The following is a 12,949-nucleotide window of genomic DNA, read 5'->3' on the forward strand; positions in this document are numbered from 1 at the left end:
TCCAAAACTGCCATAAAAAAGCCAGACTACGGTTTGCAACTGTACATGGGGACAAAGATCGTACTTTTTGGAGAAATATCCTCTGGTCTGATGAAACAAATACAACTGTTTGGCCATAATGACCATCGTTATGTTTGGAGGAAAAAAGGGGAGGCTTGCAAGCCAAAAAACACCATCCCAACCGTGAAGCATGGGGGTGGCAGCATCATGTTGTGGGGGTGCTTTGCTGCAGGAGGGACTGGTGCACTTCAAAATAGATGGCATCATGAGGGAGGAAAATGATGTGGATATATTGAAGTAACATCAAGATATCAGTCAGGAAGTTAAAGTTTGGTCGCAAATGGGCCTTCCAAATGGACAATGACCCCATGCATACCTCCAAAGTTGTGGCGAAATGGATTAAGGACAACAAAGTCAAGGTATTGGTGTTGCCATCACAACGCCCTGACCTCAATCCCATAGAAAATGTGGGCAGAACAGTAAAAATGTGCGAGCAAGGAGGCCTACAAACCTGACTTAGTTACACCAGCTCTGTCAGGAGGAATGGGCCAAAATTCACCCAACTTATTGTGGGAAGCTTATGGAAGGCTACCCAAAACGTTTGACCCAAGTTAAACATTTTAAAGGCAATGCTACCACATACTAATTGAGTGTATGTAAACTTCTGACCCACTGGGAATGTGATGAAAGAAATAAAAGCTGAAATAAATCGTTCTCTACTATTATTCAGACATTTCACATTCTTAAAATAAAGTGGTGATCCTAACTGACCTAAAACAGGGAATTTTTACTAGGATTAAATGTCAGGAATTGTGGAAAACTGAGTTTAAATGTATTTGGCTAAGGTGTATGTAAACTTCCAGTCTTTAACTGTATATTAATTGCAGATACAGGAGAAGTATCAGGAACAGTCATGTTAACAGTAGCCTATACTTCAGCATGTAGGTCTATCTTGTAGTGCTTGCAGGCCCACAAGAAAACATGACTTACCGTGTGTTGGTGGGTCTTTGGTTCTGTCTTCATATTGTGTTGAAGGGATAGATATTCAGTACATATGGATAAATATTAAATAAATATAGAGGGATCTGAGAATAAACATCCACAAACTGGAGGGGAAATAGAAGATCCTTGTTGTCACGGTTGTCGTAGGAAGGAGCGGACCAAAGTGCACCGTGTGTGTCGTTCCACATTTTATTTACACTGTGAAACTATGCAATACATATAAATAAACTGAATACCAACAACAACAACAACAAACCGTGACGCAGCGTTAACATAACCGTACTCAAAAACAATCTCCCACAAAACCCAGGTGGAAAAACCCCTACTTAAGTATGATCTCCAATTAGAGACAATGAGGACCAGCTTCCTCTAATTGGAGATCATCCCAAACAAAACCCAACATAGAAATACAAAACTAGAACCTGACAACATCGAAAAACTAAACTAGAAAACCCCCCCTGTCACGCCCTGACCTACTCTACCATAGAAAATAACAGCTTTCTAAGGTCAGGATGTGACACTTGTAGACAGTTAAAGGTACCTCAGACTAATGTTACAGTGAATGGTCCAGTTTGGAGGTGTGAAACATTTATAATGCTGTTTATTACCCCCCATGGCTCTCCCTTAAACAGGACGGGGAGACTTGTTTGTGGACTGGTATTTGGTTTCTCTGTTATTTTTCTCTGTAAGCTAGTGTATTTAGTGTGTTTTACACTGACATCCTCATTTACACTCCATGTTATACATGTAGGAAATCATAGTTTGGGTTTAAGATATTTAGTAAGTCAGTTATACTTATGTAAGATATGGAGATTTCATCCATGGTGGGCATAACCAAAGGTATCTACATTCAAATATACTTTTATCTTATTTGACATGTTTCCTTTTCTTGCATTTTCATCATTATAATAAAATAAATTAAAATTGAGAAAAATATATGTTAATACAGTAGACCCAAAACTTACTCCAACAATGACAAACTATTTGTATTTGTAGTTGAAACTTGGTAGAATGAAATATGTACAGATAACTGCCAAAATAATGGAAAGTCTTGAGTAAATGAGGGATACAAAGTAGATTGACAGCAGGGGCTTTCACACAGGTGTGGTTCCTGAGTTAATTAAGCAATTAACATCCCATCAATATTTTGGCCATTTTGGCTAGCATGGCTATGCCCCCATAGGATGATAATGCCCCCCAACCACAGGGCATGAGTGGACACTGAATGGTTTGATGAGCATGAAAATGAATATTTTTTTATTTAAAAAAAATATTATTAATAATGAATAATAATATGCCATGTTCGTCTCAGTCACCAGATCCCAACCCAATTCAAGACTTATGGGAGATTCTGGAGCGGAGCCTTGTATAGCGTTTTCCACCACCGTCAACAAAACACCAATTTATGGAATTTCTCATGGAAGAAGTGTCACAGCCCTCCAATAAAGTTCCAGACACTTGTAGACTATATGCCATTGTGCATTGAAGCTGTTCTGTCTTGTGGTGGATGGCCCGATGCCCCAAGACACTTTATGTTGGTGTTTCCTTTATTTTGGCAGTTACCTGTATGCGTATACTGTACCAAACTGCATACAGTTGACTGGGGTCGTCTTTACAACTTTGAGACAGTAGGTGGCGCCTTATGCCATCTCGACATAGCCTCACCATACAACTGTGAAATGTCAAACGGCTGACTGTCAGCAGTGCATCTAACCACAACAGTGGGTGAAACGGTGAGTTTAGATAAGAGAGAGAATGCTCTTTCTCTAAGGTTTAATCACCCAAAATAATTTGCCCTGTTCCAAGCAATCCGCATTTCCCCACTGAACTAATAACTATGTGAAAGTTAACAAGGCTATCGTTATTCAAACAACCACTTAATCTTTCTCTCTCTCGACAATGCAACTGGATTGGCCCATGGTGAGCCACTGTATTCATTCAGAAAAACAATGAGAACTAGCTTCTTGATTATTCAAATAATAAGTTACCCCTCTCTGTAACTCAAGTTACTTGATATACTCGCCTCGTCACAACCACACCAGCACAGGAAACATCATACAACAGTAGTCTTAGCATTGAAAGTAAAGGTACATTTGCTATTGCACTAAATTATAGTGTAATAAAAGGCTAGTTTGTGCAGGTACCACAGCACTAGAAGTCCCGATCCAGGACTGGACTACTGCCTAAAGATCTTGGGTATCAACAACTGGCTGTATGACATGACTGAGTTGCATGCACTTCATTGATTCCCAGTGTTAGGCAGTGCTCCAACAGAGATATTTAGCAGCACACAATGAACATTCCAACAGACCAATAGCAGGTTTGGTTGGCTGAGCACAGTATGTTATATTATTCACTGACTATATGACAGTCACCCAGGGGGGTTCAGTAGGAAATTGGGCTGGCTGAAGCTGACCTCTGACCAAATTACCGGACCTGGGTCAAATACTTTCATTTGATTAAGCCTGGGGTTTGCTCTTTTGGGACTATTCCATTGGTCGCATTGTAAACTCAATCAAGTGCATCTCAAGTATTTGACTCATATGTATGACCCAGGTCTGATGATACTACAATGTATCTACCACGCATTCACTCTCATGCATAAGGTAAACAAACAGTGTTCTGAAAGATTGATTCAGTGTTAATGGCTGCTATATACCTTATCTGTATCATTCCCTAGAACCTCCAAGCAGGAGACCAAGGGAAGACAATGTATAGGTATAGCACGAGCTATAGTGACACTGGGATTAGGGGAGGGTCAAAAAAGGGTCCAGAAAACACGATGTCCCTGTAGTTGCAGTTGATATCCGGCCCCCTTTTCACTTTTATACTATGGGACTGTTGTGGATATTATTTCTGTCCATTTGTTTTGTGGTTTAGTTTTATTTCAGTGTACATGACAGCTAAATGTGCGGGACCCCTTTTGAAGAGCAACCCCAGTGGCTTAAATTACATATAGTAAAAAGTAAATATGACTACAGACCATCTACAGTAAATTAATTGTAGGTACTTATTGCCCTTATACTGTATTACAATATAAATATATTGACATGGGGTTGTTTCAGAATAGATACAATTATGATAATTTTTTTGTGAAAGAAAGAAATAAATGTATTTTGCAACATTACAAGTATACAAATAGAAACAATGTTAATATACATACAATTCAAATATTTAAAAAATAAACACATTATAAGAAAATAGAGGGAATTATTGTTAGGGGCTGTTTCAGGAAGGGACCTAAGACACATTCAAACAGCACACATTCAACATTTCCAACTTAGTCGCAGATCTTGCTCTTCCAGACCACTAGGAAAACCAGGATGGGGATGAGACTGACTGGAATGAGGGTAAGGGTGAGCACAACACCGGAGGGGGCATCAGGAAATAACTCCTCCTCCTCCGGACATGCCTGGAAGAAGCTGGAATGGATCTGGATGAAGAAGTCTTGCACCACTTGGTTCGGGAAGTAGCATCCTAAGTAGGTGGTCAGGCTCTCGATACATTTGGTCAGCTCATTGTATGGTCTGCCGTGGAGAGATCAAGTCAAGTTTTACAGTAAATGCAGAGTAACTCTGTTAGCTAACACATTTTTCAGTAATTATAGGTTTTCACTCAATGAAGACTATTGGGGACTTGAGTTATTCTTTATTTTTTAGAGCAAGATTAAATTGGTTATGTATTATCAGATATTGCTACTATCATGGTAATTGTCGTAATATTTGAAAGTTGAAGAATGGTAAAGAGAGTGTGCATGCACACCTGCCTGTGTGCCTGCCTGTGTGCGAGCCCGTGTGTGTTGCAGAGTGTGTATAGCCTCTACACACCCTCTACTGCATGCTCCATCTCTCTCAAAGTGGAGCTGGGAAGTATCTATCATCATCGAGCCTACCAAAGGAAGCACCGTACCAAGTGTGTCCCTCTCGCCCACTGTCAACTAATGATTACTTGCCGACAAAGTGACTGAATGCTTTTCCTCTGCCCCTGCTTTAGAGGCACTTAATTCAACTATTCTATTTCATGTAACTCCATGTGCTGTTACTGTTTACGTTGAAAGAGGAAGAGGTCTAACGAGAGAGGTCCAAGTATAGAGATAAAACTATTTGTTCTATGAGTCCAAGTATGAAACTACTTCAGCACCAATGGAACCAAAGAGATCATTGTAAGTAGTAAAGTTTGTGCAGGTTGTTTTAACCAGTTATAACTAATGTAAGGAGATTGAACCAATAATCTAACAGTTTGATGTGATTCAACCAATAATGGTGATGTAGATTACATCTAAAACAGGAAGTCAAACAATGAATTTGCGATGGAACTATATATGTAATGTAAAAATGAACCAGATCTGATCACATTTGGTATTAACATGCATTTTAGTTATTTGGTTCTGTATTCTGGATGTAGATCGCATTTTAATACTAAGTGTAAATAGAGTCAAAGAGTAGTAAGCATATAATGTTTGAAAGTAACATTTAGTCAGAAAGCAACATTTAGGTATACCTGATGACTTGGTCCCATTCACACCAGAGTTCCTTGTTGATGTCTTTCATTTCAGAGTGAAACTGATCCCAGCATATTAATAAGCTGTATTTCCCCAGGAGGTCCTCATTGCAGTGGCTAAAAACATGGAAATGCTCCTGCTCCTGAAAACGTTCTAGGGGTACAACCAGAGAGAATATATATCTTACACCATCATGACACATTTTACCCCATTTATAATCCACCTATCCATTTTATTACCTATGCATAGATGAAATCAGGTATGTATACAGTATTGTTGCAATGTTGGGCTGACACTATCTGGCCAGGGTAAAAGGATAGAAGTGTGTCACATTCTGACACCTAGTACCTTATCAAATAATGTATTTAAAAAAAAAAAAAAAAAAAATATATATATATATATATATATATATATATATATTTGTGTATTTGAACTGTTGATTTGGGAAAAAAATCCAACCGCAAGGTACAATACAATACAAATTGATTAGGAAGATACATCATGCATTTGAATTAGGTACTATTATTTTTCAAAGGTAAGTAAAAGGCATTAAAGATCATTTGAGCACTTACCATTATCTTCAAATGTTACATTGGATGAGACATTGCTTTGTAATTGAATTTCACCTGGAAATTAAGAGGTGTTTAACATTATTGTGTTAAAAGAACATGGTAGTGCATTGTCATGTGTGGTCAAATATGCCTTCAAGTATGTCTTCTTACTCCCACTAACATACAGAGTTTGGCTTAATTACACCTTTGATTACACCACCGTGACAAGGCAGCTACGCAACAAGAAGAAGCAGCAACAAGAAACCACCAATAACATTATATCAGAAGTCTTGTCTTATCACTCACACACCACCCAGACAACAGACACTTAATAGCAAAAGGTTTAAAATATTATAATACATCAATAATGTATTGTAAGACTTGTCATAAGCATGCTTGACCCCTTTATGTCTTATGATCTTGTTAAAATGATTTTGACTAAATAACAGCTCCCCATACAGTATATTAGCCACATAAAAATACATAACACATTATAAGGGCTTGAACATGCCTGTTAACTTTCAGTAAAGTGTTACCATAGGATACATACCTAAGACAAGGACAGGGAAGAGCAGTAGGAAGATCATGGTGGAGAGAGGACACTGGAGAGCCTCAGAGCCAAATTAAACTCAAGGACCAGTGAGTAGCAGCCAAGAGTGTCAATACGCTGTTCTCCTCTGAAATGAACAGGAGTGGGTAAAGGGCGAGACCTAAGCCCACCCATGTTTTTCCAGCCATTGTTCACAGAAAAGTGCTGACGTAACATCCTACTGTTCTGTTGATGTTGATTCCATGGCTCGATGGTCACCGACTTTGGGGTGACATTTCCCCTAGGTACAGATCTATGATAAGCTTCCCCTTCCTCAATCCCAACCTTAACCATTAGCAGGGGAAATGCAAAGCTGACCCAAGACCAGCGTTTAGGGGCAACTTTAACCTACACCAAGAAGTTTGCCCAAACAGTTTGCCCACCCCTGCTCTAAAGGCACATAGCAATCTCCGTTTTTAACCCTTCCCACATCCACTCCCCACTGACTCCTTACTGGCAGCTTCATTAAATAGTACCCTCAAAACCCCAGTTTCAACGTCAACAGTGAAGAGGCAACTCTGGGATGCTGGCCTTCTAGGAAGAATTCCTCTGTCCAGTGTCTGTGTTCTTTTGCCCATCTTAATCTTTTCTTTTTATTGCCAATCTGAGATATGGCTTTTTCTTTGCAACTCTGCCTAGAAGGCTAACATCCCGGAGTCGCCTCTTCACTGTTGATGTTGAGACTGGGGTTTTGCGGGTACTGTTTAATGAAACTGCCAGTTGAGGACTTGTGAGGTGTCTGTTTCTCAAACTAGACATTCTAATGTACTTGTCCTCTTGCTCAGTTGTGCACCGGGGCCTCCCACTCCTCTTTCTATTCTGGTTAGAGCCAGTTTGCGCTGTTCTGTGAAGGGAGTAGTACACAGCATTGTATGAGATCTTCAGTTTCTTGGCAATTTCTCGCATGGAATAGCCTTAATTTCTCTGAACAAGAATAGACTGCTAAGTTTCAGAAAAGTTATTTGTTTCTAGCCATTTTGAGCCTGTAATCGAACCCACAAATGCTGATGCTCTAGATACTCAATTAGTCTAAAGAAGGCAAGTTTTATTGCTTCTTTAATCAGAACAACAGTTTTCAGCTGTGCTAACATAATTTCAAAAGGGTTTTCTCATGATCAATTAGCCTTTTAAAATGATAAACTTGGATTAGCTAACACAACGTGTCATTGGAACACAGGAGTGATGGTTGCTGATAATGGGCCTCTGTGCTCCTATGTAGATATTCCATAAAGAATCTGCCGTTTCCAGCTACAATAGTCATTTACAACATTAACAATGTCTACACTGTATTTCTGATCAATTTGAGGTTATTTTAATGGACAAAAAATTGGCTTTTCTTTCAAAAACAAGGACATTGCTAAATGACTCCAAACTTTTGAACGGTAGTGTATATTATTATATATTTTTTGTATTTAATGTCTCGTGGGCCGAATTGATGGCCCGTCGGGCCGGATACGGCCCACGGCCCATACTTTGCTCCCCTTGCTTTAGAGAGACAGGCCTCTCTTGAATCAGATAATCCACAGTGAATAAACGATTTGTATACACTTGTGGGAACAAATATAGCAATTTTGAAAGCTGTTACTCTACGGTGCTCTATACTGGGTCAACATTATTTTAAATCGAAGTCACAGTACAAAGTAAGGAAAATAAAAAAAAATGCCGTTTTAGGGATATCATTTCAAAAGGCAAAAATGTGTGTGTGTCAGCCTTTGCAAGTGAGTGTGTGTGTGTGTGTCCACATGTGCGTGCGTGGGTGTGCGTGTCTGCATCATTCTGCTAGTGCACCAGTATGTGTGACGAGAGCCAGTTGCTACGTGGTCCATTTGGGCGTAGGAACCACTCAGGCTAGTTTCCTGCCGTCTGATTGCCAGGGCTCTTGAGAGATTTCCCCTACGTTCAACGGCTCAGAAGACGACTCGCCCAATGGAAACAGGAAGTTGGATGGACATGAAAGATAGCCGTGCTTGTTAAAACAAACACAAATAAAACATACAAGAACAACACAACCAGGCAAACGTGCATGCACTGCTGGGGCATACACTCACTCACATGCAAATGGATGCACGTATAGTATGCTTGCACACGCACACACACACAAAATCAGGAGTAAAAATTTGCTTAACAAGTCACATAATAAGTTGCATTGACTCACTCTCACACTGGAGTTGCTTAGCAAGAAGACAGTGAATGTTCCTGAGTGGCCGAGTTACAGTTTTGACTAAAATCTATGGCAAGCCTTGAAAATGGTTGTCTAACAATGATTAGCAACCAATTCAACAGAGGTTGAAGAATTTTGAAATGAATAATGGACAAATATTGTACAATCCAGGTGTAAAAAACTCTTAGACTTACCCAGAAAGACTCAGGGCTGTAATCGCTGCCAAAGATGATTCTACCATGTATTGACTCAGTGGTGTGAATACTTATGTAAATTAGATATTTCTGTATTTCATTTTCAATACATTTGCAAACATAAAAAAAAAACATGTTTTCACTTTGTCATTATGGGGTACTGTGTGTAGAATAAGTCAAGGGGCTTGAATACTTTCTGAAGGCACTGTAAGTTACTGTGAATATTCACAGTAACTTACTTTCCACACTATAAAAAGTAAATGCGTAAGGCATTAAAGAAATTGAGTAGTGGCTACTCAGACATCTCCAATGGGCAGTTGAACTCAAATCATAAATGTGGAATTAACTCATATCAATAAGATTTCTTATCACTAAATATTTTTGAGTACTGTTAACAAATAAAGTTATTGAGTAAATATAAATTTGTGTTGTGCTAATCTGAAGGTATTGAGCTTTTACAGTTTATGATAATTATATATTTTAAAGTCAATATAACTATTATTAAATAAGTTGTTCTTACTTACTTCTTACTTGTTTTAAGTATTTACTTAAAATAATAAAGTAGTAGTCAGACACATTGATATTTGAGTAAAAAACACTTTATCTGTATTGTGCTGATAATTATTACATTTGTGCAAGTTATACATTCTTAATAGTGCCACTTGGCATCATGTAATAATTACAGCTCTATCTCCAGTTACTGCAAGAGAATGAGCACTGTGCTCAACAGTGCCTGCTAAGGTGGGCTAAAATGACAAATTGTTTAATACATAAAACAATGTTAAACATTAATACACGACCACTGAAAATTAATAAGCAGAACTACTTAGTAGTTACACTTGAAAGACATGTAATGGAGGTTAATACTTCACGCAGAAGGGACCATACATTTTTTGTTCTAAGCTAATGTGGATTTTTTTTAAGCTGGTCATACCAAAGATTATTTTGCAATTTGATTATGAATTTTAAGATCCCTTAAGGTATCATTTATTTTTATTTTTTTATTTTATTGGATGAAACATGGAATTTGGCATTACTGCTATTAGCCAATAGAAACGCATTGAATAACAGATTCACTACATGGACAACAGATAGTCCCACAAAAAATCTAAAGGAAGTTTGTTCTGAAGTGTCTGTCCTATAGCTGAGCAATATAAGAAAGGAAACTCTTTAAAAAAATTAGATATGTATTTATTCCCTTATTTTAGGCACTAAACTATCTCCATATATACTTCCATAATTTTTTTTACCTGGTACAGGGGACCTAAGACGAGTCTTGTGAGGCTTGTTGGCATCCTAGAGCAAAACAGAGAACATTGTGTTCGTGAGTCTCATCTTTCAGTAGGGTGGTCATGATAGTTTGTAGGCCAAACCGTTCGGACGCTACACACGTTTATGTGAGAAGACCGATTGTTGTGATATCTCATGGTCTGTCAAACGCATCTCTGCCACCTTTCACCGCAGATGAGGAAGGGCGAATATTGGCGCATGAGGTGGATTGAGATGCAGCCCATGCAAAAAAACAGAAATTGTAGGCCAAGGGGCCTTAACTTGCAGGATGTCAGGAGACTTCAGTGTGGGCACAGTCTACGCCTTTGTCTGCATTCGCAGGAAACACAACAGCACTCAGGAGCAGGTTGAGTCAGTCAACGTTGTAAGACATTGTTTAGGAACCCCTCTCGAAAAGGAGGGCCTGGAAAGACAGTTAAGGGTGCATAGCAAGTGGCGTCATTGTGTCTACTTCCTGCATAGGAGAACTCATAAGGGTGTAATGACTGATGTGGTATGTTGCTCTACAGTGAGGTAGTTAACATCAAACATAGTGTATTGGGGTGGGATAAATTATAGGTTTGAGTCTGACCAATGGGTAAGTTTGACCATCTCCTCATCAAGAGTTTAAGAATGCAGGTGCAATACTCCTGAGACCCTGAATAAATAGTAAATTCATAGCAGTAAAGTTTCCAAAAGAGAGCACTTTCAGTACTGTCACGCTCTGACCGTAGAGAGCCTTTTTATTTCTCTATTTCGTTAGGTCAGGGTGTGATTTGGGTGGGCATTCTAGATGATATATTTCTATGTTTTGTATTTCTATGTTGGCCTGATATGGTTCCCAATCAGAGGCAGCTGTCTTTCGTTGTCTCTGATTGGGGATCATATTTAGGCAGCCTTTTCCCACTGGGTTTTTGTGGGATCTTGTTTTTGTATAGCTGCTTTGAAGCCTGCAGAACTTTACGTTAGTTTCTTTTGTATTTTGTTGTTTTGACGGTGTTCATTTAATAAAGGAAAAATGTTCGCCTACCACGCTGCACCTTGGTCTCATCCTTCAGACGAACGTAACAAGTACAAACCAAAAAGTGTGATGATGATGCAAAACGCATCACACCTTCAGATTTTTTATGAAAGTGCTCTATCTTGAAACCCTACTGCTGACATGCACCATGTTTCGGGACCATATCAAGATTGCACTGATTAACAAAATATTCAACAATGTTTTTGAGTAAAATATCCCTTTAGTCATTCAGAGACATTGACATTTGGAGTAAACAATACATGTAGGTAAGATTGGCATTCAAAACAGCTTGTAGACCAAATGAAGGTCGTTCGTTGGTTCCCATCAACTAGACAACCACAGAGTACAGAAAAAAACAAGGGAGGTAGAGAAAACAAATCAGTGGGGCCAGAGCCTAACGAGAAACCACATCTCACATCTCGGTGAACTTGAAAAACATTTCTCATTTGCTAAAAAAAAAAAGACAAACACAACACTTTGGTGTCTAACCCTATCAGCAAATGGCAAGCTGCAGTAGTGAAACATTAGCTTGCTGTTCTATGCCCCTGCAGTAAAGTAGCGGGCATGGTAATTATGTATTTCAGTGCTGTGGTGAATTTGGTGCACAGCTCCCGTGGGAGATTTTGAGGTGCACAAATCATCTTCTATCCATTTTATCGGACAAAAACATCAGATAACATTTTCTGCTGTTGACATTTGAATAAGCTGTCAAAAAAAACTTTAATTCAACTTGAAATAAAACAAGCTTTGAAACCCTGTTGTTGATTTGTGGTTAAAACAGGGTTAAAATGTGACAAAAACAGTACAAACTGATGAACTAAGGTCTGCATGTTTTTTGCAACAGGGAATTGAACATTGGTATAAAATGAAAGTTCAGATAAAGGTAATTAAGGTAAAGCGTAAATCAAAACAGTTTATTTGGGGGTTTTATACCTTACTAAAAAAATGGCTCCAAACCAGGCAAATATTTAGTAAATCTGGCCCGACGTTGACTCAACCAATTTTTGCCCATAGAGTTGCTTACTGTATATTCTATCACTTGCATAGTTCAGTGTAAGATTTGCGAACACTGTTCATAGGGGTCAGGCAGATTAGCGAAAGGTTGTGAACTGTCATGATCACAACTACCAGGTAACACCCATGTCCTAAACTTCCCATGCACTCTAAACCCTCAACCCCAGTGCACCAAGTTAAACCAGTGTGACCTAAACATGACCACAGACCTTAAACACTATACAACAAAGAATAAAAATATATGTTGTTGTCAGCCACCTACATTATACATGCATTATAACACATATTTCTATAGGCACTTATAAGTAACCATTAGCTTTAATGAATGTTTATAGAACTTTTCATCATGCTTATCTTTTACATTTCTGCTGGATATAAAAATGATAAACATGATAAGAGTTTCTGAATTGAGTTAACAATAGTACTATTTTGTGAAATTCTGTCTAAAATAGATTGTAAAATCATAAAGATGAATCTAGATTGCTACTGTAAATATATGAATAATAGCATAACCATACGCAACCAATTGAGGAAATAACCTTTGCCAAGCAACTTTTGACCCCCAAAAAAACAAATTTGAATGACAAACATCCTTTTTGCTGACATTGTGGTGCATGTCTTCAGTGTCATGAAAAGTTTGAGGTATA

General features: G+C 38.5%; 1 protein-coding gene across 1 annotated transcript; it reads right to left on the bottom strand.

Annotated features, from left to right (window-relative positions):
• Positions 1-3,994: 3,994 nt before the first annotated feature.
• On the bottom strand, positions 3,995-6,806 carry LOC106579126 (receptor activity-modifying protein 1). Its single transcript, XM_014158711.2, has 4 exons — positions 6,605-6,806; positions 6,076-6,129; positions 5,503-5,656; positions 3,995-4,529 (listed from the first exon to the last, which is right to left on the bottom strand). Exons 1-4 carry the CDS (start codon positions 6,639-6,641, stop codon positions 4,283-4,285), a joined length of 492 nt encoding a protein of 163 aa, XP_014014186.1. The 5' UTR covers positions 6,642-6,806; the 3' UTR covers positions 3,995-4,282.
• Positions 6,807-12,949: the final 6,143 nt, after the last annotated feature.

This window comes from Salmo salar, chromosome ssa19 (genome assembly GCF_905237065.1).
Source record: "Salmo salar chromosome ssa19, Ssal_v3.1, whole genome shotgun sequence".
NCBI lineage: Eukaryota > Metazoa > Chordata > Actinopteri > Salmoniformes > Salmonidae > Salmo > Salmo salar.

What these genes read in the sequence shown, in the direction of transcription:
- LOC106579126 (XM_014158711.2), bottom strand. Translation starts at nt 6,641, where the DNA reads ATGATCTTCCTACTGCTCTTCCCTGTCCTTGTCTTAG. An exon ending in CTTCCCTGTCCTTGTCTTAG is followed by an intron (nt 6,130 to 6,604) that starts GTATGTATCCTA and finishes CTTAATTTCCAG; the next exon opens with GTGAAATTCAATTACAAAGC. An exon ending in TGTAACATTTGAAGATAATG is followed by an intron (nt 5,657 to 6,075) that starts GTAAGTGCTCAA and finishes TTGTACCCCTAG; the next exon opens with AACGTTTTCAGGAGCAGGAG.